At 44.3% G+C, this 25,764-nt stretch overlaps 1 protein-coding gene across 1 annotated transcript in view; it reads right to left on the reverse strand.

The window, feature by feature from the left end:
- Nucleotides 1-1,572: 1,572 nt before the first annotated feature.
- The window catches only part of NT5DC3 (5'-nucleotidase domain containing 3), a 64,087-nt gene continuing 39,895 nt past the window's right edge, over nucleotides 1,573-25,764 (reverse strand). Inside the window, exons 5-14 of the mRNA XM_003269938.4 lie at nucleotides 22,498-22,588; nucleotides 20,805-20,942; nucleotides 17,860-17,920; nucleotides 17,333-17,435; nucleotides 17,087-17,188; nucleotides 12,773-12,854; nucleotides 11,382-11,468; nucleotides 9,278-9,418; nucleotides 4,165-4,229; nucleotides 1,573-1,943 (exon numbers count right to left, since the gene is read on the reverse strand). Coding sequence (XP_003269986.1) covers nucleotides 1,691-1,943; nucleotides 4,165-4,229; nucleotides 9,278-9,418; nucleotides 11,382-11,468; nucleotides 12,773-12,854; nucleotides 17,087-17,188; nucleotides 17,333-17,435; nucleotides 17,860-17,920; nucleotides 20,805-20,942; nucleotides 22,498-22,588 — 1,123 coding nt within the window. The 3' untranslated portion in view covers nucleotides 1,573-1,690. The remainder of the gene's footprint in view (nucleotides 1,944-4,164; nucleotides 4,230-9,277; nucleotides 9,419-11,381; nucleotides 11,469-12,772; nucleotides 12,855-17,086; nucleotides 17,189-17,332; nucleotides 17,436-17,859; nucleotides 17,921-20,804; nucleotides 20,943-22,497; nucleotides 22,589-25,764) is intronic.

Here is a 25,764-nt window from a genome sequence, read left to right on the forward strand (position 1 = left end):
TTCCCAGAGCACTCAGAGAGTGCAGTAAATATGCACTTTACGTTGAAAGATACTACAAATGCAGATGCAATTAAGGATTCTTCCCTCCAACAAAAGGAATACATGCCACTTGCACTGCCCCTAGAAAGAAATGAGAAAAGCAGGCCAGGTGCGGTGGTTCACACCTGTAATCCCAGCACTTTGGGAGGCAGAGGCGGGCGGATCACCTGAGGTCGGGAGTTCAAGACCAGCCTGACCAACATGGAGAAACCCCATCTCTACTAGAAATACAAAATCAGCTGGGCGTGGTGGTGCATGCCTGTAATCTCAGCTACTTGGGAGGCTGAGGCAGGAGAATCGCTTGAACCCAGGAGGCAGAGGTTGCAGTGAGCTGAGATTGCGCCACTGCACTCCAGCCTGGGCAACAAGAGCAAAACTCCATCTCAAAAAAACAAAACAAAACAGAAAGAAATGAGAAAAGCTCGGTTAGCTAGGTCTTATCTATTTCTTAGCTTCAATGTCCTTCGCCCTTTCCCATCTTAGACATCTTAAAAAAAAAACAAAAACAAAAACAAAAAAACTACACAAACTCCCAAATAGTCACACAAACACCACAGGAGTGAAATCTAAGAGAAGGCTGGACATAGCTAAGTTGTGGTGGCCATCTTCCTCCTCCCCTGGCCAATCCAAGCACCTCTCAGTTGATAACTCATTAGAAGCCAGGATCTTGTTTGTTTCCATCTAGACAAGGACTGTTTCTGGTAAATCTCATGTTTTAACAGGATTCCAATTCAACTGGGTGGGTGGCATGGCATAGCATTTCATTACAAAGATGCTTTTTCCTGGTTCATTTTCTTTCTTCCAATGAGCACATGAAACCAACTCAGGTGGTGTTTCCAGGTTTAACAAGCTCCTGGGAGACCTACCACAAATGTTTTGGTTCTTCAAACCCACTCGTTTCTTCCAGAAGGCTCTACAGAAGGCTGTTCCACTAGCTGGAAGGTTTTGACCAGAGCTCTCATCTCCTCTCTCCTGCCCTCCTCCATGCTGGGGAAAGACACAGGAACCACACACTGAGGACAAAGGGGTCCAGGAGTTGTAGCTTCTCTTGTTCTTTCTCACTTAAGTCCTTCCAGGGAGGCTGTGTTCTATTTGATGCGATGTGCCAGAATGTCAAAGCCTTAGTACCAAATGATTTGGGAACTGGCCATCACCTAGGGAACCTCTCTGCCACTCACAGCAGCGTTTTGCCATTGTGGAGCCCACGAAATCAGCCTTCTGGAAGCAGTTAATCTTTGCCCATCAATGTGCCCCTACAGTTCCCAATGCACAGCCCGTAAATGTTCAGGAAATGTTCCATGGAGGAGTCAAGAACCGTTTCAAGCTTGACCTGCTAGAATACAGAGATGGCATCAAGTGGTCTCACCTATCCCAGGAAACCTGATGTTCCAGGACCTCAGTAAACAAAAAGGTGAAATCAGAGTTCCAATGTGAAGCCTGCCTTTCAGCCCTGCATGGAGGGCAAGGCTGGAGGGGCGGGCTGCTAGCTCCTGTCTTAACCATTGGGAGAATTATTCTCCATAAGGTACAAAATAAGTATCAAAAGGCTTATCTGTATCTTTTCCAAAAGCAAAACTCAGACCCACATGACGTCAACCCCATCATGCCTGCCCAATCAGGGGCAGTTACAGTTTCTAGTTTTTGCCCTTGGCTACTTGGCCTGGGCCTCCTGCAGGAGAGGGGTTCCGAAGGTGGGGGGCCTTTCTGACCAGGCGGGCAGTTCATGCTGCAGTGGAGTCCTCCGGGGGTAGAAAGTGTGGCTGACGTCATAATTCAGGAGGCAGCTCAGAGACGCCATGTAGATGTCAGCGAAGCGCGACAGGCGCCTCAGGAAGTAGGTTGGGTTCTGGTCTGTGCGGAACAGGCTTCCAAACTGGGCGTTGAAGAAACTCTTGGTCATTTCTCTGAAGAGGCAATAAAAAAGCAAAGCAACAGAGAATTATTCAAAAAGCCTTGTTTTTAAACTACTGAAATCAAAATCACTTTTTTTGGAGAAAAAAAAAAAAAATAGGACTCATTTGAGAAAAATGGTAGCCTAGTGCAGCCCCAAATATTAATTAAGAAAACAGTCTAGAGCCAGGTGTGGTGGCTCACATCTGTAATCCCAGCACTTGGAGAGGCCAAGGCAGGCGGATCACTTGAGGCCAGGAGTTCAAGACCAGCCTGGCCAACATGGTGAAATCCCTTTTCTACTAAAAATACAAAAATTGGCCAGGCGTGGTGGCACACACCTGTAATCCCAGCTACTCAGGAGGCTGAGGCACAAGAATCGCTTGAACCAGGGAGGCAGAGGGTGCAGTAAGCAGAGATCATGCCACTGCACTCCAGCCTGGGCAACAGAGCGAAACTCCGTCTCACAAAAACAAACAAAAAAAACAGTCTGGCCTGGGCATGGCAGGTGGATCACTTGCACCCTGGACCACCAGCATGGGCAACATAGTGAGACCTTGTCTCTACAAAAATGCAAAAAATTTGATCAGGCATGGTGGCATATGTCTGTAGTTCCAGCTACTCAGGAGGCTGAAGGCGGAGAATCGCTTGAGCCCAGGTGGTTGAGGCTGCAGTGAGCTGTGACTGTGCCACTGCACTCCAGCCTGGGTGACAGAATGAGACCCTATCTTAAAAAAAAAAAAAAAAAAAAAGAAAAGAAAAGAAAAGAAAACAGCCTGCCTATCCATCCATCAAAACAACTCTGGTCACATTTCCCCCTTAACTATCTCAAGGCTCCAGATTCTTTTGCAAGCTTCTCTAAATACACACGCCCCATCTCCCAAACCTAAACACAGGATGCAACAGCTGCTCCCGATGGTACACAGAGGAATACGGAATGCTCTCAGGAGTCTCCACTTCCGAAAGGATCAAGACCCCCTGTTTTATAAGGTTATTATGAGAACTGAGTAAGGTAAGCAAAATAAAAGCATGTTGTAAACTCTCAAGTGCTCAGATGGAGGAATTAAGGATTGTTTTATGTGATGTAAATCTCCCCCATCCATTACATACTTCAATGCCTCCCAGCCTCCTCGGAAGTGAGGCTGTTCACCCCGTCCAAGCCCCATAACCCCCTGCAGTCATCCTTATGTGCATGTATGTCTATATCAACATCCCTATCATACAAACACAGGATGTGCACTCTCTCTGATGGCTGGGACCCTACACACAGAGTATTCCATCAAAATGAATGAATTCTATTTGACTGCTAATAAGTCATTTACAAACACAGCAAAAAATATAATCATTTACACAGCTGTGTGATAAAAGCCACTAGTTAGTTGGTAGCAGTTAGAATAAGACTCAGACAGCCAACACTCTGAGAGGGGGGAGGACAAACTAAATGCAATACAGCTTTGGCTTCTGCAGAATCTGAGGAATGGATTCACTGCCCCCTCTCCATGCCCCATCCACCCACCCACGCACACCACCACATGAACCCTGGAGTCAGGCTGCCCACTGCTGAGAGGCCAGAATCCCACAGTAACCACTGTTTCCAAACCTCAGAGATGGCTGTACCCAGCGGCTGGAGAAAGCCATGCACAAAGTCAGAAAAGTTCATGCAAATGGTATAAAGCATCCTCCTAGGGAAGCATGATTGTCAGTATGGGTTCCCTTAAGACAGACACCCCACCAAACTTTTCTCACGGTGGGCAGGCTTTATCAGTTAACATCCTGCTTACTGACTGCACATTCGTGAAATAGCTGTGGTTACAAATAAACACCAAGGTCATAGGAGCCCTAAGACTTCATTGTGGGTTCAGAGCCCAAATCCAGTGCTGCCCCAGTAGCCATATTGTGCTGCCAGCATTATTAACAACTGGGCCACCAGCTGCCCAGATGGGAGGAAGGTCAGGCAGGCAGGGAGGAGGAATGAGATGGAAATGCTCCGTTCTCCCAAGGCCTTCAATGGCAAGGGCGGAGGAATGACAGGGGTGATGACTGGCCTCAAGGAAATGTCACATGTCACCAATAGCAGGTAGCTGATTCTGGATCCTGGGGGAGGCAGACATACCTGGGAGCTAAAATAGGATGTTTCAACATTATGCCTCAGGCTGGCCCTGGGGAACACATGTGGGCTGAGCACAGCCAGAACAGGGTGGTGGACGCGCCACATTCAATACAGGCCACTCTTACCTCATCTCCTTCCTTTCCTTTTTCCACTCCTGCAAAACCAGCTGTGACTCAGCATCTCTGTGAACCTGTAGGACACACAAGTCAATTATTACAACTGTTTTGATTTCAAATAAGCTCATTACGTAATGAGAATTTTTTAATGAGCAGTTTTTCTAGGAGAAATTTTATTCCTTTACATCTCAGAGGCTGGCACCTGAATGAAATAATACATTTTTCAGACTTTCCAGTTGAAACACTGCCTTATTCACGAATAAAACATTGTTTTAAATGTCCAACATTAGAAATGTGGTTTAACAAATTAAGATGAAGTATTATGAAGTTATTAACCTATCAGTAAAGAATACATATAAACATAATGCATGTGTATCCATATATGTATAACACATGTATGTGATATATCCATTACGCACACGATACATCCATTACACATATATTATATACATGTGTACAAACTATAATGTACAAATACTTAGTACGTGCTACCTATTATACATATTATATACATGTGTACAAACGTTATAGTTAAGTGGAAATAGCGTATATACCCACCAATTGCAAGCATGTCAAAGTATGTGCTTACATTTGGAAATTAACATAAAAATTTGTTTTAATTTGTACAAGGGTAGTAGAAGTATAAACCTTTTAATTTAATATTATATTAAGTGTTTAATTTAAAAAACAATTATTTTTTGCAAAAGGCAAAAAGGTAAACCACCTCAATGAGAAGGAAAAACAGAGCATTTTCTGGTGGGCCAAAATATGGGCAAAAGGCAAAAAGAAAATGCCAGTTGCCCATGATCTAACAAATGGAATCTCACAAGTCCCTCTCCAAGGTTCTTATGGCTAAACAGAAACACTGAGGCCAGAATCCAAGGTGCACATGATCACAGGGAACAGGCCAACTCCCTGCAATTCATGACCACAGGGGTAACCTTAGAACCTGGAGGAAAACACCAAGCGGGCAAACCATCTGCTTTTGACATGGAAGCCAAGAACCTTCTGTTTATCACATCTGCTCAGTTTAACAGCTTGACTCTGAACCCCGAGGCTATTGAAGGGACATGTAAAGGAGAAAGGCCCCAGGAATCGGAGGCCAGGGACGTGTGCCCGGAGGGGGACCCTGAGCTCTGCGCCTTCACTCAGCCGCCCTTCCGGCCTTACCTCCCACGAAGCACCCAGCAGCTGGCTGGGGTGCCCTGCTGGCTGCCTTGCCATGAACCTTTCCCACCATCTCTCTCATGGGAACAGCCCTCTCGCCTGCATCCTTCCCATCAGCCGTTAAACATGCTCGAGTCTCTCCCATTAAAAAAAAAAGATTTCTCCCTGTGCCCACCCCCCTTTCTCCAGCTCTGTCCCCTACAAGGCCAAACTCCATAAAACAAGAGCCTCTGGTTCTGAAATCCAATTTAAAATATTTCAAAGACAGTGTGTGTTCATTAGTTATCATTAATCTTTCAGGTGAAACCATGCACTCTAGAGTGGGGAGTTAACATTGGAAAAGACTAACCGAAGCCCCACAGAGAATTGATCCTACAGGCACTTCAGCCATCTCCATCTCCAATGGTTGTTCATGGGCATAATCAGCTCTTCAGGGGCAAAACAGATTGGCTACATATCTTTGCCCTTGTTTGAGAAAGATATTACAATCTAGCCAGTGCAATAGCCTACATCAGTCCAGCCACTGGCCCATTTTTCTATCAGCCTATGAGCTTACAAATGGGTTTTTCTTTTTCAATGGTTGGGGGAAAAAAACTCAAAATAATAATAATTTCATGACAGGTCGGGCATGGTAGCTCACGCCTGTAATCCCAGCATTTTGGGAGGCCAAGGCAGGTAGATCACTTGAGGCCAGGAGTTCGAGACCAGCCTGGCCAACATGGTGAAACCCAGTCTCTTCAAAAATACAAAAATTAGCTGGGCGTGGTGGTGCACACCTGTAATCCTAGCTAGTCAGGAGGGTAGGCATGAGAATCACTTGAGCCTGGGAGGCAGAGGCTGGAGTGAGCCAAGATCGTGCCACTGCACTCCAGCCTGGGCAACAGAGTGAGACTGCCTCAAAAGAAAAAAAAAAGAAAACGAATTTCCTACCGTAAAAATTACATGAAAGTCAAATTTCAGTGTCCACCAATAAAGTTTACTGGGACACAGCTACAATCACTCATTCACATATTGTCCATGGCTGCTTTTGTGCTACAAGTGCAGAGGTGGGTGGCTGCAACAGAGCCTACAGCCTGCACACCCTGAAATATTTACCATGTGGCCCTTTGCAGAACCTTGCTGACCTGTGGTCTAAATGTGGCCTCTGACTGGTTGGTTACCTGAGCCTGCACAGCCTAAAATATTTACCATGTGGCCCTTTGATGAAGCTTGCTGACCCGTGGTCTAAATGTGGCCTCTGACTGGTTGGTTACCTGAGAAGTGTCTACCAATGCCAGCACCACCACCATGAACCACAGCCATTTTGGAATGCACTTCAAGGCTAGCTAATGCAATTAGAACCAAAATTTATATACTTCTATTTCATTCATGAGACTCGGCTCCAAATGACACTCTGTGAGGTCAGGAGTTCGAGACCAGCCTGGCCAATATGGTGAAACCCCATCTCTATTAAAAATACAAAATTAGCTGGATGTGGTGGCACAAGCCTGTAGTCCCAGCTACTTGGGACACTGAGAGAGGAGAGCTGCTTAAACCTGGGAGGTGAAGGCTGCAGTGAGCCAAGATTGCGGCACTGCACTCCAGCCTGGGAGACAGAGCAAGACTCCATCTCAAAAAAAAAAAAAAAAACAAAAAACAAATGACACTCTGCTGGCTCTGAAAAAGTCAACCCAATCTCAGAGGACAAATTTTTCTCCTCAGAAAACTGTCCAAATAATGTGCTACATGCTCTGAAAATAATCCCTAAGGGGGAGTTCTAGAAACATCTGCCACAGGCTCAGTGGAATAACTTATAACTTTCTAGGGGAACACTGAGGAAGACAGTGACAGTGAGATAGGACATTGATTTGGATTTTTTTTAGTTAGCAGCTATACACCTCTATATCCTAGTGAACCCAACTTGACAGAACTCTGTACAAAGTGCCAGAACCCAAGGCAATCAATATAGGTGCATGGAGGTTAAGGGCCTAGAGTTGGTCGGCCTCTGTGTAAACACGAGCATCACCCCTCACTAGAGCAAGTTATATCTCCTCTGCGCCTAGGGTCTTCATCAGTAAAATGGCAGTGATGTTTCAGACCTACTTCAAAGAGTTTCTGTGAAAATGAAATGAACTTAAAGATCTTGGCGTCCAGAACACAGTAAGTTCTTACGACATTTCCACGTAGCCTGACTATGTCAACCGAGAACTGTGATTGTAGAAAAGTCACCTATCTCACAGTCTCAGTTTTCTCTCCTGCAAAATGGGGGTGGCTATGTCAACCTCAATTCCCTTTTCTTCCTTCCCTCACCCCACACCTCGTATAATTAATTTTACAAACCACAGAAATATCTTCAGCACTTCCGTTCTCTAAAACACACATTCCTTAATAGTCAACTTTTTACACAGGTCAGAAAAAGGAAAACAAAATAAAACCAAAAAAAAAAAAAAACTGTTTCCAAAGCTAAAATATACTGATACCATCTACGTGCAGTTGTCTTTGTACATATGACCAGCTGCCAGGGTCACAGAGACTTCACTGAGGGTGAGTCAAGCCTTGCCTATACCCGAACCCTCTAAACAGGAAGGCACATTAGAGCAGTGCTCTGAAGCATGGACTTGGGGACCTGGTTCACGCCTTGCCCTGCCATTTTATGACCTCAGACATAAATGATAACTAACCTCTCAAAAACTGTTTCCTTATTCTAAAATGGGAAAATTGTACCTACCTGCAAGGGACAGCTGTGACTATTAAATGAGCAATGTGTATAGAGCCAGCACTCAGCACAGTGTCCAGTACATAAAAATAACTATTAGTAGTGTATGACATGCACAGACTCTAAACTACACTAACTCAGAATTAACACCGTATATTTTTAGTAAATAATCTCACAGACAAGCATAGCAAGGGAAACAGAATAAATCCTCATCAGAGGATTCTCATCAGAGAAGAGCCAAGAACTAATGGAGCCCAGTGCATCCTGGAAACAAGGCCCAGGGGGACGTGCAGGGCCCCATGCTCTGCAATGCATGCACCTGGAGCCAGAATCTGGCCTGCCACTCACAGCCCTGCCTGATCTCACTGCTCAGTCACCCCCAAGCAGAGTGCCAGCTGAGGCAGGCAAGGCAATTCCCTGCCCATTTCCAAAGCCAGAGGACAGGCATGGGCAATAGGCTGTGCCCACAGGTTGCAGGTGTGTTAGCCAAGACAGCAAGCATCTGTGCCCAGATCCTAAAAATGTCAGCACCCATACTGAGACGGCTGTAGCCCAGGCAAGCTGGAGCCAGGGAGAAAGCAAGGTGCCTCATGGAACTGGAAAGGAAAGGGGCATATGGAGAATTAAGGGGATACAGCTATAAAAGAGAGGCAGCTTCCATGGGCCAGGAAATGACTGATAAAACTGCCATTCCTCACTTACTAGCCAAAACTGGCTGCCTAACTTAACTCAAGGAAGTAACTGCCAGGGAACTCCAGTAAGCCAGCAAACTGCAGGTATTATCCTCAGAATCAACTGAGGCTGGACCCAGGGATCTTGACTCTTGCTTTGAGACTCTTTCCAGTAAGCCATGGTGCCTAAACTGAAGTTTTCGCCCACAGGCCCCTTTATTTCACAGATGGGGAAACCAAGGCCCAGAATGGAGAAGTCCCACCGTAGCAGGTGCAGACAGAACCAGCACAGACTCAAGCACTGGCAGGGCTTCCTGAATCCCAGCACCCCACAGGAGAGCTCCTAGCAGGCTTCAGTGTGGAAGTGAGGACACTGGATCTTCACTGACAGAGGAATGTGAGCAAACACCTGCATTAACATAGGCCCCACAAACACTGTCTAAGCAAAAGAACCCCAATCGTTATTCTACAGTCTACTGAAAACAACTTAAGCCTCATATTTTATAACAATTAAGCAGAAAATACCTGAAGTAACTTTCTAACCTCAGGCTTAAAGAAAAAGTGAGAGAGAAAAATAATACGTCCAAACCTGCATCTGTTCCAATAACCCAGTCAAGGTCTGCAGCCAGGTCATGGTTTGAATGTATTGTTCCGTGTTCATGATTTTGAGCTCAGATCTCAACTCTGGGATAATGGCACCAGTCCTCCAGCCGTGCTTTAGGGTCAAATCCTGATCACAAAGATCACGAAAAGTCAACATCAGTCTCAACAGAATCTAAACTATGTCATTATTTTCCCAGACATGAGAGGCATTCATTTAATTACTTTTTGATGGTAATGGTTAGTTATTCACCAAGCTGAATTCAATGAATTACATTTAATTAAAACCTATTTGGCCCCAGCCTTTGATCATTTCATTCCAAGAAAGTTTCAGTTCTGGAAATAATTGCTGTGAGTCACAACCCCTGCAGAAACGCTAGGTCTGGAATCATTAACCATGGTCTGTAAAAAAAAAAACAATGAGGTAAGGGGCAGAAAGAGGCTTGACCTAAATGCTACCAAAGGTCTTCATTCAATTCATCCACAGACCTGTGTGTGTGCCAGGCCCTCTGGGTTATGGAGAACCATGGAATCTCAGACTTGGAATGATCACATACAACATAAGCATGCATGATCACATTTTCCATTCCAAATGTTGTCACCCCATATTTGACAACAGGCCAGAATATCTAGTATAAGCTATGTCCTGGAAAATCTAAGACATATAGTCATCATACTAAATGGGCATTTTCTCATTTGGCAAATATTTATCGAGCACTACTATTTGCCAGGCCCTAAATACTGAAGATAAAACAATGCACAAAAAACTGAGAAATCCCAGCCCTCGTGGAAAATACAGACAATAAATAAGTAAAATACACAGTGGCAGGTGGGGATAAGTACAAGGGACAAAAATCAAGCAGAATCACAGGAAAAGGACAGGAAGCAAGGAGGTTTCCATTTTATACAGGGTAGTTAGGAAGACCAGGCTAATAAAAGGACAAGGTGGGGGAAAGCATGAAAATATGTGGAAATAGAAAGACTGTGGCTGAAGAACAGCAAGTGCAAAGGCCCTGGGGCAGGAACATGCTGGAGGGTGGCATGTTAAGAAGCAACAAGTCAGGGAACCTAGAAGAGACAAAAGAGGGAGCAGAGGCAGAGCGTGTCTTCAGAGGTGGGCTGGGGAAGGGGAAATCCAGTGGGCAACCATAGGAACTCAGGCTTTTACTCAGAGGGAGAAAGAAAGGCTTTCAGGTTTTAAAGAAAGAAGTGGTATCTGATTTATAGTTTTAAAGGTTCAGTCTGGCTACTCAGCTAAAGCCAGAATCCTAAGTCCTATGCAAGAGTCTAAGAGGGCTTAGGATGCCCACCTTCCTCACTGGTTCAATTTTTTTTTTTTTTTTTTTTTTTTGAGGCAGGGTCTCACTCTGTCGCCTGGGCTAGAGTGCAATGGCATGATCTCAGCTCACTGCAGTTTCCACCTCCCAGGTTCAAGCAATTCTCCTGCCTCAGCCTCCCCAGTAGCTGGGATTACCGGTGTGTGCTACCACACCCAGATAATTTTTGTATTTTTAGTAGAGACAGGGTTTCACAATGTTGTCCAGGCTGATCTCAAACTCCTGAGCTTAAGTAATCCACCCACCTCGGCCTCCCAAAGCGCTAGGACTACACGTGTGAGCCACTGTGCCCAGCCCACGGGTTCAGTTTCTTGAAGCCTTTGAATATTTCTCTTCCTCCTAATAATACATGAAAACCTACAGCACATTCTTTTAAATATTCCCAATGGTGGCAAACTTTCAAAGGTGGATTTTATGTTTTTTGATGCATCGATAAAAGGAAAAAGAACAATAGCATTTATTTCTTATTATTTAAATGGAAAGATTATTCTGATAAACTCTGAGTGAACTGCTTATTTCCATCATTTCCAAAAAATATTTATCTTTTTCACAACTCTGATCCATGCTGTTCTGTAAAAAAACAAATGAGACATTAAAAAAATGCAGCCTACCTCTAGGTTTTATGAAAGCATAAAGACAACTTTAAATAAAAGATATATTCTTAAATAAAAGGTACATTCTTAAATAAAAGATACATTCTTTAGTAAGTGAGACTAACACATCTGTCCCCCAACAAAGGAAAAACGGGCCCCTCACCGCCAGGTCACTGTATATATGGTCACCAAAATACAACACTCTGGATCCTCTCCATCCAGTAAGCTTCAAAAATTCATATAAATTACCCTGTAATCAGAGAAAACTATAGTTATTATATTACAGATAGAGATCTGTCTAACCCACAGTACAAAATATTTTTTAAAAACTTTTAAAAATTGTTTTTGTTTGTATAACTTATTTTAAATATCAAAATATAAAGATAGAAGCACCTTCATGGGAAATCTTTCCTCTATGTCAAATGCACTGTTCAAGAAGGATTTATATTATATACACCTCATTGTAACTATCTTTCTACACTTAACATGCTGTGGCTATCTTTCCATGTCAATAAATAGTCTACCATGTAATGATAGCAGCTGGGAAGTACCATGATTCCTTTCGCCAATTCCCTGATGTTGGACAGTTGACATTATCTATTTTGTAAGCAACTTCGTGATAAACATTCTCATAGCCAAGTTGTATTAGCTACTATCTTCATAATTTTCTTAGGCTAACTTCCTAGAAGTAGAATGGCTTTATCAAAGCTAATTCTTCAAGGCCTAGAAAATACACTTATTGCCCAATCCATCAGATTGTTATATACCCACCAAGAATGTATTCATATTTTTAAAAAAAGAACTTTAGTAACATAATAATGGTCACCAATGCAATAATTCATTCAAATATTTGAAAGCCTCATATGACACCAAAATATATTAGAACTGTGCACAGGCTAGGTGTGATGGTTCATGCCTGTAATCCCAGCACTTTGGGAGGCCAGGGTGGGAGGACTGCTTGAGCCCAAGAATTCAAGACCAGCTTGGGCCAAATGGCAAGACCCTGTCTCTACAAAAAATAAAAATTAAAAATTAGCTGGGTGTGGTGGTGCATGCGGGAGGCTGAGATGGAAGGATCACTTGAACTCAGGAGGTTGAGGCTATAGTGAATCATGTTCATGCCACTGCACTCCAGCCTGGGCAACAGGGCAAGACCTTGTCTCAATAAATTTTTTTTTTTAAACCCACAAAATTGTGTACAAAACATGTATTGTCAGAAAATAATTAGTAATTTGAGTGAATAATATGCCATGAGTAAGTGTTCCTTAAAGAGAAATTTCCAAGGTTTACTACTGGCATCTTAAATGTTACACACTATGAAAGTCATGCCTTAAATTTTGTTCTTAAAAAAACATTCAATTTTGAGTTAGATACTAGCATATTGAAAATATATTGACTTAAACCTAAGTTTACCACCAAGTTATAATCAGTCAGTTCATGGGAATCACTCAGAACTGTGCCAGGCACACAGTAAGCCACAATGAACATCAGCTATTAGCATTATTACCGACCACAAAGCAAAGCAACAAAAAGGATCAGCTGGTCATGAGGTACCTGCTTGTAAATCTGGCCTTTCTGCAACTTATGGATTTTATCCCAGAGTAAGACACCTTTCTCATTCATCTTTCGGAAAGGCCTAACAACAGAAATGGGAAACATTATGACATGGAGTAGTACAGGCTGTCCACTCTATGAAATACCAGAGTTATTCACTATCACAGGAAGTAGCTCCCTGCAAAAACCTAAAAAAAATCCGAAACCAAAACTCCACCATCACATTCCCTGGCCTAATTCAATACATCCCAAATTGTGTGAAGCCCAGTATCCAAAGGTGTTTCATGAAAAAAAGAATTCCAGGGGGCCGGGCGCAGTAGCTCACTCTTGTAAGCCCAGCACTTTGGGAAGCCGAGGCAGGTGGATCACCTGAGGTCAGGAGTTCGAGATCAGCCTGATGCCCAACATGATGAAACCCCATCTCTACTACAAATACAAAAATTAGCTGAGCATGGTGGCGGGCACCTATAATCCCAGCTACTCAACAGGCTGAGGCAGGAGAATCACTTGAACCCAGGAGGCAGAGGTTGCAGTGAGTGGAGATTGCGCCACTGCACTTCAGCCTGGGCAACAAGAGAGAAACTCCACTTCAAAAACAAAAACAAACAAAAAAAAGAATTCCAGGGTCATATAAATTTGGAAAACGCCATGCACTAAATATGTCCCTCTTAAAAGGCTATTGATGGCTCTGAAAAGCCCTGCTGTAATCAACTTTCTTTCACCCAGATTTCCCGGATTTATTTGACCATGCAGAAAACCTCTTTATGAAGAAAAGTTTACGGAAATACTGTCTTAGTATATTTATCTGGCTTTATACCTGAAATTAAGCCACTCTAGATAAAAAACAAATCAGAAGACCAGAAGCACTAGTTTATGGTGGAAATTGGGAAGTAGGGATAATGCCTCATTCCTCACCCTGGCAGTGTTAGCCCAAAGGACTCACAGTTTGTTTGCCTTGAGGTAAAAATAAGTGTTACCCTAAAAAAAAAAATAACTTTTTTACCTAATTATAATACAGAAAAATATAATGAAAAAAAGGTACGCGACCCAGAATTCTAGACCCACCACGTACACTTAACATTTCAGTTCGTGTTTCAGTCTTTTTATGAAATTTATTTCTTTCATGACTATAAAATGAGGATCACTTTGTGTACATTAATTTATATCCTTTTTCCCTAATATTGTAAGCAATTTCCCAAGTGATTACATATTCTTAAATACATCATGTTTTACAGTAATACAACATCATCATTTTTTTTTTCCAAATACATTTTTGTTTTTTTGTTTTCTGTTTTTTTTTTTGGAGAAAGTGTCTCTCTCTGTTCCCCAGGATGAAGTGCAGTGGCACAATCGCAGCTCACTACACTCTCGACACTCCCACCTCAGTCTCTCAAGTAGCTGGGACTGCAAGCATGCACTGCCGTACCTGGTTTATTTTATTTTATTTTTTTGAGAGAGAGTCTCACTCTGTCGCCCAGGCTGGAGTGCAGTGGTGCAATCTTGGCTCACTGCAACCTCCGCCTTCTGGGTTCAAGCGATTCTCCTGCCTCAGCCTACTGAGTAGCTGGGATTACAGTTGCATGCCACCATGACTGGCTAATTTTTGTATTTTTAGTAGAAATGAGATTTCACCATGTTGAACTCCTGACCTCAGGTGATCTGCCCACCTCAGTCTCCCAAAGTGCTGGGATTACAGGTGTGACCAACTAATTTTTTAATTATTTGTAGAGACAAAGTCTCCCTATGTAGCCCAGGGTGGTCTCAAACTCCTGGGCTCAAGCAATCCTCTGGCTTCAGCCTCCCAAAGTGCTGGGATTATAGGTGTGAGCCACAGCACCTGGCCCAAGTACATCTTTTTTTTTTTTTTTTTTTTTTTTTTGAGACAGAGTCTCACTCTGTCACCCAGGCTGGAGTGCAGTGGCATGACCTTGGCTCACTGCAAGCTCCGCCTCCCGGGTTCATGCCATTCTCCTGCCTCACCCTCCCAAGTAGCTGGGACTACAGGCACCCACCACCATGTCTGGCTAATTTTTTGTATTTTCAGTAGAGACGGGGTTTCGCCATGTTAGCCAGGATGGTCTCGATCTCCTGACCTCGTGATCTGCCCGCCTCAGCCTCCCAAACTGCTGGGATTATAGGCGCGGCCAAGTACATCATTTTTAATGACTGCATAATACTCCCTCACATGGCTATTCCAAATTTAACTAGGCATCCCCTACTGTGGGGCTGTTGTTTCTGACCTCTCATTATTATGAATAACACAAGGATGAATACAGACGGAGAATTATTCAGCTCTTACCCTAGGCTTCGAGAACAAAGACAAAATAGATGTTTGCGGGAGGGAGCTGAGACACCCTGCCTGCTCCATCCAGGGAAAAGAGTCCAGGACCCTACCCCCTCACTTTTTATAAACCTAACAAAGCAGAGGAACTCTCTGGTGAAAAGAGAGACAGGGCCCTTCTCCTGACCACACCCCAGAATCCACTAAGAAAATGGTGAGGGCATCGTATCAGTGACCGTAGGGCCCCCAACCTCCCCCACTTCTTCCTCTAGGACAGGAGTGCCTTTGACCACTCTGACCCAGCTAGGTGCATGTTTTCCTCTGCGTGCTTCAAAACTCCCAGACACCGATAAAGGTTTTTATGATGCTCCCCAAGACACTGGAAGAAACTAGCCCTGGCCTGGAGCCAAATTCCTTAAACCCTCAATAAACTCCACATCCTGACCCGCTCCTGGTGGACACACCTAGGTAGAACATCCCTTTCTCTCCTGTCTGCCAGAGCAGGGGTCCCCAAACCCTGGGCCACGGACTACAGACCAAAATCGGTCCATGGTCTGTTAGGAACCGGGCCGCACAGCAGGAGGCGAGCATCTAATGGGCGAGAGAGCATTACCGCCTGAGCTCCAACTCCTGGCAAATCAGTGGCGGCATTAGATTCTCATAGGCGCGGAACCCTATTGTGAGCTGCACAAGCAAGGGATCTAAGTTGTGCGCTCCTTATGAGAATCTAATGCCTGATGATCTCAGGTGGAACAGTTTCACCCTGAAACCATCACCCTACCCCCACAAACCTGCTGGAAAAATTGTCTTCCATGAAACCGGTCCCTGGTGCCAAAAAGGTTGGGGACCCTGTGCCACAGGATGCACAGTAGCCCACTCCGTAAGTCGGTTCCTCTAATAAGCACTTTGCACTGATCACCCCAGCGTTTAGTGCTTCTTTCTTTGGAATACCAACCAGCCCCATCATGGGAGAGTTGCAGCTCTCCCACGTAGGAACTCCCTTGCCACTGTCTTTGGGATGACTCCAGCTGCCAGTCAGTGGGACAAAATAGTAACAAAGCAGCAAGCCACAGTTTATGGCTGTTTTTCATCACACTCATTTTCTTGAATCCCACCCAGCATTTTTGAGTCCTGCACATGGCTCTTGGTTTGCCTCTTCTTCCTGGAGTCACTGTGACACTTGGAAAACTGGGACAAGAGGAATTTAAAGCATTAACTGCAGGGCACCACACCCTGATGCTTCAAAACACCTAACAGAGAGGAGCGGACTACCTGCTTACCAGCTACAGAATAAACATGGGGGTAGAAGTGTTTCAAAAATTGCCCATTATTATACAAATACGAGTAATTTTTTTAGAACCCTAGTGCAGTGATTCTCAACACTGTGGGCATTTGTGGAGAACAGCTCTTGGTGAACAGGCCTGTCCCACACGTTAAAAGATATTTTAGCGTTCCCTGATCCCTACCCACTAAATACTAACAGCACACTCTGTCCCTGTCACAACCTAAAACTTACCTGCTTTCCCATTCCCAGGGCTACAGTGGCAGGAAGACATTAAGACGTAATAGAGATTTACTCCACATGACGCAAAACCTGTGTTGCAGAGAAGCTCTGCAAAATCCAACTGCAATTTTAAACACACTAATGAGAGCTCTATTTAAAGAGCTACCCAAGAGGCAGTTTTGTTGTTGCTGTTGTTTTCTGATGCTTCACAACGTGTCTGCATCTAAAGATCTAATTTACTATGTGATAATAAGTTTGGCTTTTCCATCACTGCCAATCATTTTCTTCAAGCCTACCTCATGGGTCTGAAGCAGCTCAAGTTGAACTGAGAACCCTTTCGATGCATGCAAACTGTCTGTTATGTGCTCATGTCACTCTCCTTGTGATTACTTGCTAGAAGGGTTAAAATTCAAAAGCTATAATCTCACATGCTTATGATTTTGCAACTGGATTTTACCAAGACACACCATCTATATATTCACAGCAGCAAAGGAATAAAATCTAGTCCCCTAGAAAAATAAACACTCACCTCCGCTTATCATTAAAGAAGTTTGGCTTCTCAGCCTGAACAATGACCACATCGAACAGGTCCCTCCAGTCTTTCCCAACGATATAACTCATCCCTTTGTCCCTAGGGCAACAAGTCAGCCAGGTTAGTCTAACATTAAAGGGATTAACTATGTTTGTAACTTTTTCTTTCCAATTTCCAACTGCTAAAACAAATGAGACACAAGGAGTGTGCTGGAAGCTAGCAATGAAACACAGAGCAACTTACACAAAGCTACTGGGGCTATTGGTGATGAGAAACATCTTCTTGCCATGATCAGCCAGTTTGGCCAACACTGCGCGGGTCTGCTCAGCATAGCAGATGTACTTTTCTAAGAGCAAGAGAAAAATTCACACACAGATTCAGCATGGTATTGGTCAACCTGCAAGTACTTTCTAAATGGGGGTTTGGGTCCAGCACTGTCCTAGGCACAGGAGAGGGAATAAAGGCCTTAAGGAAGAAGCTTTGTTGGGTGGAACATGGGTACATCTGGTGCATCATTCACAAAGACCCTGCCTCCTCGGTCTAAGTGGAAACAACTGAGTGGCTATAGCTGCCAGTGCCTCTCCTTTTAGGTCAGAATTATGTCAAGTTCCAGGACAAAGAGGAGACAGCTAACATGCCAGGATGCCAGGTCTTCACAGAGTACTCATGCAGCCCCTGCTTAGCACCTGGAATGCAAAGTAAAATGCCAGCATGGTTGCACAAGAAACGGAAAGGCTGGAACTCTCTTCGTGATACTGCTGAGCACATACCAATGTCTGCTTCAATCGCTCTGTACATTATTCCTTTGATGTGGACGTCTCGAATTGAATCCTGCCAAAAGATACATTTTTAATCAGCGAAAATACAACTGAGATAGCCTGAGTAACAGTACAAGTGAAATGGCAGTCATGACAACTTCTGTCCCTAGAAAGTCGGACAATCCAGGCACTACACAAAATCTAAATTCTGGTCCATTTTCTTTTTTTGTTTTTTTTTTGAGACAGAGTCTTGTCATATCACCCAGGCTGAAGTGCAGTGGTGCCATCTCAGCTCAATGCAGCCTCTGCCTCCTGGTTTCAAGTGATTCTCCTGCCTCAGCCTCCAGAGTAGTTGGGAATACAGGCATCCGCCAGCACACCAGGCTAATTTTTGTGTTTTTAATACAGACAGGGTTTCACCATGTTGGCCAGGCTGGTCTCCAACTCCTGGCCTCAAGTAATCCACCTGCCTCAGCCGCCCAAAGTGCTGGGATTGCAGGCATGAGCCACCACACTCAGCCAATTCTGGTCCATTTTCATAGGCAGCCCCTTGTGAAAGCCAAAGTTTCCATGGTGATGGTGGCAATTTCCAATGCAATTTCAAAAGAGTGCTTGGAAGAGGTAATTTCTGTGAATAATTCTGAATAAAGTCCCACATGACAGACAGTAATTTATATGCAGTATTGTTAACAAATGATCCCAGGCCATCTGGAGAAAGGGAGTTATTGCTCTTTTATCTTTGTGCCCTTTCCATCCCTAGACCCCAATGGCAAATTCCGTAACACAGAATGAGAGGCAGAGACAAATAGCTAACAGGTTCCTCCTTCTCTCTTTCTTTGGTGCCACCAGTAGGGCAATGAACTGGCAGTGAGATTGTAGCTCGGGCAGAGATGTGGTCCAGGGAAAGGAAGAGGAGGTGGTTAAACCCTTTGTGGGTTCAGGAGTATGGCAGCATGATAGCTGGCAGGTGTCAAAACAGGGTCCCACTGGCAGGTGACACTGCACAGGGCCCCTACGTGGTGACATTCCTAGAGGCCTATGGAAACTTTCTAGAGCCAGTAGCAGGAGACAGGGCTGCAGGCAAAATTGTGTCTAAGCCTTAGACTGTTGCTGGGAGATTTCTGTTAAGAGTGAGCACTTCTGGACTGCAACCTCAACCTCAATGACCTTTCAGCACAAGCCTGATTCAATTTCACACCAGCAGCAGAAGGCAGCAGTCAAATGCAAGTCAGACTGCCTGGCTTAAAATCAAGGCTCTGCTATTTACCAGCTGTGTGGCCTTGAGCAAGCAACTCAACCTCACTGTGCCTTGATGTCCTTATTTGTAAAATGGTAAGAATAGTGCCTATCTTGGCATTATTATGAGGATATAGTAAGTTAACATGCCTAAAGCACTCATAAGAACAGTACCTAGGACCTAGTAAACTCTACACAAGTATTTGCTCTTGGTGGTAGTAACACTTGCAGTAAAAACTGAGCTTTCAAATCAACATCTCGCCTTACGAATGCACAAGGCTGCTAAAGATTTTTAAAGACAAAGGGTATACACAAAAAAGAGAACGGAAACTAAATACCTAAATTCAATTTGGATAATACCACACTGATATTGAGAAACTATAATTTATCCTCTATCTTCCTAAAACCCAGGATTCACGCTGCCAAAACTTAAATTTACTTATGAATACATAACAAAAATATTTTAGTGTGTAAATATGTATCTTTAAAAAATATAAATATTTTAAATACATATATTTATAAATATATGTTATAACTGTAAATACATATAAAATAATATAAACTTTTTTAGTACTAAAAAGTTCATACAGCTTAAAGAACATATATAAATATATAAACATGTGACTATAAAATACATAAATTTATAAATACAAATGATTTGTACAGTAAGTCCTTAACATCTTCAGTAGGTTCTTAGAAACTGCAACTCTATGTGAAATGACAGAAAGCAAAATCAATTTTTTTCCTTGTCAAAATTAAAATGACAATGAAGAAATCGGCGTTATTCAAGGATCTATTGCACACAGTTTCACTTAAAGTCACGGTTGCCAAGAACCTATGGGCAACAGTAAGTGAGGACTTTGTATATGTTCACGTAAACATTTACATTTGTCTACATCTCCCGTCCCCCAACTGGATTCTTGCATGGCTTTTGCAGGACTTTAGAGAGCCACATGGAACCTTTGTGGGCAAAGGAAAAAGGCATCCCTTCTGGGCAAGCAGTGGCACAGGACCCCCAGCCGGGAGCTTGAATGTAACCTGTGTGACAAAGAGGTACCCTGGCCAGGTGTAGTGGCTCGAGCCTTTAATCCCAGTACTTTGGGAGGCTGAGGTGGGTGGATCACTTGAAGTTAGGAGTTGGAAACTAGCCTGGCCAACATGGCGAAACCTCGTCTCTACTAAAAATACAAAAATGAGCCAGGCGTGGTGGCGGACGCCTGTAACCCCAGCTACTTGGGAGGCTGAGGCAGGAGAATCACTTGAACCTGGGAGGCAGAGGTTGCAATGGGCCGAGATCGCACCACTGCACTCCAGCCTGAGTGACAGAGCAAGACTCTGTTCAAAAAAAAAAAAAAAAAAAAAAAAAGAAGAGGCACCCCCTTGCTTGGGCAGACTCAGGGGTGAGTGGGTACAGGCCGGATTTCCATCTCCATCATCCCTTTGGCCAAGCACACCGGCCCTGGCCTTCTGGTCAGAAAGGATCAAAAATCAAGATAACAGCGTCAGCACCATCTCGTTTTAACAAAAATTTTGCCTGATTTCCAATTCTCCTGATGTAACAACATCTTTCTTATAATGTTCAAGGTTAAACCGCATATAAGAGTTCCCAGCTAAGAGACTATTTAAAACACCTAACCTAGAAAGGAGGTTCAAGGCTCTGTGACTCCCACTGAAAAGGCTGAAACAGACTCAGCACCGTGATCTCTCACTGTGGATACAACCTTGACATCTTTGTACAGATGCACGGGCTCATAGTCGATGTTGTTCTTGAGGAAGTATTCATTCACGCAGGACAGGAGGGTCATCTCGGGCAGGGAGAAGATGTCCATGAACTGCTTCATCGTGTTTCCATGAGAGCTCTGCAGACAGGGTGGAAGGAGAGCTTTAGAAACAGGGGCCCACGCCAGGGGCAGAGCCACGAAGCACCAGGAACAGCAGGAAGACTTTTCAGTGACTAAACGAGATTCCCATCATCAACACAAAAAAGGAAAGTTCTAATAATAAAAAACGAAAATGGGCTGGGCGTGGTGGCTGACGCCTGTAATCCCAGCACTTTGGGAGGCCAAGGCAGGTGGATCACTGAGGTCAGGAGTTCAAGATCAGCCTGGACAACATCATGAAACCCCGTCTCTACTAAAAAATACAAAAATTTGCTGGGCATGGTGGTGGGTGCCTGTAATCCCAGCTACTCAGGAGGCTGAGGCAGGAGAATTGCTTGAACCTGACAGGTGGAGGTTGCAGTAAGTGGAGATGGCACCACTGCACGCCAGCCTGGGCAACAAGAGCAAAACCCTGCCTAAAAAAAAAAAAGTAAAATGTTCCCCTTATTCCTTATCATTCACAGAAGAGCTGATGTCTCACTCTTAAGTATAACTAGGATATCGACAGAAATGCCCTGATTTCCCCCAGAGTCTAATTACCCTTCCCCTCCCAATTTCTCCTGTGCTCAGTCCCACTTCCCATTCACACTCAGGAAACACAGAGGAAAGCAGGCAAACAAATTATTGCCCATAATGACATAAAAACTCATGCAACTCTCCTGAACTGGAGCACAACCTCCCGGCCCATATTTGAGCTTAAAAATGAGCCTTTCTCTGAATACTTGCGATTTACACTATAGATTCTCCTCGGCTTATGATGGGGTTACATTCTGATAAACCCACTGTAAAAGACGCATTTATACATCTAACCTACCGAACATCATGGCTCAGCCTAGCCTATCTTAAGCATTCTCAGAACATTTATATTAGCCTACGCAAAGCCTATTTTATAATAAGGTGTTGAGTGTCTCATATAATTTATTGAATACTGTAATTTATGTTGAAATTGCGATGGTTTTGCACCATTGTAAAGTCAAAAAATTCTAAGTAGAATCATTGTAAGTCAGGGGCTGTCTGTACTAAGTTTACTAGCTGACCGGGCATCTTCCATTTCATTTTGACAAAGCAAGTAAGTGAGTGCATCTAATAAGACAAGAAGCAAAAATTCTGACTGGAAAGAGAACCACGAAAGTTAGAAAAGCAGAGGTTTCCCTGAAGGTAAAAAGGGTGGCTATGTAGCCATCAACTCTGGCATTTCACAGCCATTCGTCAGGGGAAGCAGTAGCTGTCACACTGACAGCCCCAATCTGTTCTGAAGCCCCACTCCAGAAGCTAGGGACATTCCTGGAGATGGGGTGGCAAATGGGGTAGGTATGTGGGAGGTGAAAAGAGCCTTCATCGGGTGGGGAGGAAGTGCTTCAGAAAGGAGAATCATGAAAGAATCTGGGGGTGTCCCCTTCAAACACTAGTCTCTCTCAACACACAATCTCAAATTTCCCTGTCAATTCCATACAAGCAGTAGGTAAGATCGACAAGGCCATGTTTCAAGAAGGAAAAAGGCTGCTCTTTAAATGAATAAAGTGCTTCTCATTACCTTTCCGTAAAAGTCACTCATCTGCTCCAAGGGCACGTGGGACCCCTCGTACATTTCAATGACTTCTTCATCAGGGACAACACTGAGGCCTCTGGAAAAACCAGTTAAAGAGCTCAACTAGAGAAACCAATGATTTTCATATCCCTGTGCGGTGCTGGGATTTTTCAATTGAGGTGCAAGACACTGTCATCAGGACGAGGCAAAATGTGCCACAAGTAAATGCTACAAATATCAGGTAAGATGCTACTACATTTACTACTACTACTGTTCTATTGGTAACAAGAGCAGGAATAATAATAGTTAATATTATATGGCACGTACTATAGGCCAGATATGAATTACACCTAGTCATCCGTGTAATTCTCAACAATCCTAGGAGAGAGGCCCATTTCCAGCTGAGGTAACTGAAGCAAAGAAAGGTCATGTACCTGTTCAAGGTCACCAAAGTAGGAAGTGGTAGGTCAAAATTAGAACCCAGGCTTTCTGGCTCTATGGCCCAGGCTCTTACACCACTAAGGCACAAGGCTTCCTAATGACTTGCTTTGGGGTGGGCTGGCTTTTGTTTTAATGTATTTAATATATTAGGGCAGAGAAAGGTTGTTTTTGTCTCCATCAGACATCCTCCTGCCCTCCAATACTCTAGCCTGAGATAGGGGCTGATTTGGTTTGGCTGCGTCCCCACCCATAAATCTCATCTTGAATTGTAGCTCCTATAATTCCCAGACTGTGGGAGGGACCTGGTGGGAGAACACTGAATCACCACCGGACCTGTTTCCCCCATACTATTCTCGTGGTAGTGAATAAGTCTCACGAGATCTGATGATTTTATTAGGAGTTTCCCCTTTCACTTGGCTCTCATTCTCTCTTGCCTGCCACCATGTAAGGCATGCCTTTCGCCTTCTGCCATGATTGTGAGGCCTCCCCAGCTATGTGGAACTATGAGTCCATTAAGCCTCTTTTTCTTATAAATTACCCAGCCTCGGGTATGTCTTTAACAGCAGCGTGAGAACAGACTAATACAGGTGCTGAGATGGAAACTGCCACACCCAAGGCTCAGTGGACTAAACCCCATGACATAAGGCAGGAAGCCCTGTGGCACCACCACCTTGGAGAGGAAATGACCCCGAATGCTTTGTGACACTGAAGGCCAATTTCCTCATCTACCATCTGCCTGCCTCTGGAATCTGCAAATGAATCCACCTCCTCCACATACCAAAAAAAAAAAAAGAATTGTGAAGTCAGTGGCCAGGATTTCACTCCTGCCTCTGCCACCAGTGACTACAGCAGGTGCCTTCACTTGTTCACCTGGACTCATCCACTCTCAAGCGTCAGGAGGGGAAATACCTGCTCCTCCACCCCTCCTGTGGAGGAGAAAGTGCTTGAGAAATAGACACCAATGATTACGAAACTAGAGACTGAATAGTACAGGAAATATCACGCTGTGCTACAACAGGAGTATAAATAATTCAAGAAGAATTTTAGTTACTAACACAACAGGTTGCTTAGCATACAAAACCACATGGTCCACAGTAAAACCTATGTACGATATCATTTATGTTTTGATACGTAACGTTAACAAAAAGATCACTTCAACCTCTTTCCTCCTGTCTCCATCACCCACATTACTTTAAAAAGTTATCTGAGTGGATTCATTAATATTTTGCCTCTCATCTTGATTAACCTGTTACAACTACTGGCCTTTGAAAAAACAGAAACACTGGACTCCCTTCATCTTTGCTCCAGAAATAAGATAAGACACTGGCACTAAGCCAGATCATTCAAGGCAGTGACCTTGGAAATCAGCCCTTGCTGAGTAGCAGCAGTCATGTGTCCACACTGCTAAGGCTCTAACACTGGAGAGAAAATATAAAAAGTCAAGTGATTCAGCCGGGTCAGAGTTATTTCCCTGCCCTCTGGAAGCCACTGCTGCCTCTAAGGCACAGCTACCCTGGCTGCATCCACAAGAGCCAAGCAACCAAATGGCGGCTCAGAAGACGCAGTGAAATCTGCCAGCTGAATTCCCCAAGAAGCAGCTGCATTGAATGAAGAGCCAAACACAACTGCAGCAGGCATGGGCAGACTGCCTGGCCACATCTGAATGCAGCCTCAACCAGCGTTGAGATCGAAGTGGAAGCTCCTTTTCCCAAGCTCTGCGTGAGAAACACGAGGTTAGGAGCACAGATCTGAATGAGTCTGCCAGGGCTTCAAATCCCCGCTCCCTTTATCACTAGGGATATTACCTTGATAAGTAATTTATCCCTTTTGGATCTCAAAGTCTTCATTCTTAAAGCAGAGAACTATAAAAGTGCCTACTTCCTGATGTCACTGAGAAGATCACAGGAGCTACTATGTATAGAACACTTGGTATATGTAAGCACTATAAAGAGGTTTCACTAGTGTGGCTGTGAAAGGAACCACCCCAGCTTTTCACAAGGTTCCTAGTAAAAACTTAAACAATAGGTACAAAAATGGGGCTGTGATAGGGAACCCCTCTCCACCTCCCCAGCCGGCAGCACTCACTCCTGTGGGCCAAACGTCATAAAATTCACCCTGGTGTAGGGACTGGAGACCTGCATCGGGGCTTAGAAACAAACTAGGCTGAGATGGACACTTTCTTCCCACCTTCTCTCATTCATGGCCCCTTCTGGTGTGAAAGAGAAGAAAAGTGACATTTCTGCATGCCCAGGCTCTTAAACCACTAAGGTACAAGGCTTCCTAATGACTTGCTTTGGGGTGGGCTGGCCTTTTTTTTTTTTTTTTTGAGATGGAGTCTCGCTCTGTCGCCCAGGGTGGAGTGCAGTGGCACGATCTCGGCTCACTGCAAGCTCCGCCTCCAGGGTTCATGCCATTCTCCTGCCTCAGCCTCCTGAGTAGCTGGGACTACAGGCGTCCACCACCACGCCCGGCTAATTTTTGTATTTTTAGGAGAGACGGGGTTTCACTGTGTTAGCCAGGATGGTCTTGATCTCCGGACCTCGTGATCCACCCACCTCAGCCTCCCAAAGTGCTGGGATTACAGGCATGAGCCACCGCGCCCGGCTGGGCTGGCTTTTTTTTTTAAATGTATTTAACACATTAGGGCAGAGAAAGGCTGTTTTTGTCTCCATCAGACATCCTTCTGCCCTCTAATACTCTTCTCTGAGTGGTGCTAAGAGTGGAAACGGCTGCACGCAAGGCTCAGTGGACTAAACCCCGTGCGTGAGGCAGGAAGCCCAGCGGCACCACCCTGTATTCTGGGCCCTGTGCGGGTATGCGTCATCTTCACAA

The sequence above is a fragment of the Nomascus leucogenys genome, chromosome 10 (genome assembly GCF_006542625.1).
Source record: "Nomascus leucogenys isolate Asia chromosome 10, Asia_NLE_v1, whole genome shotgun sequence".
Taxonomy (NCBI): Eukaryota; Metazoa; Chordata; class Mammalia; order Primates; family Hylobatidae; genus Nomascus; species Nomascus leucogenys.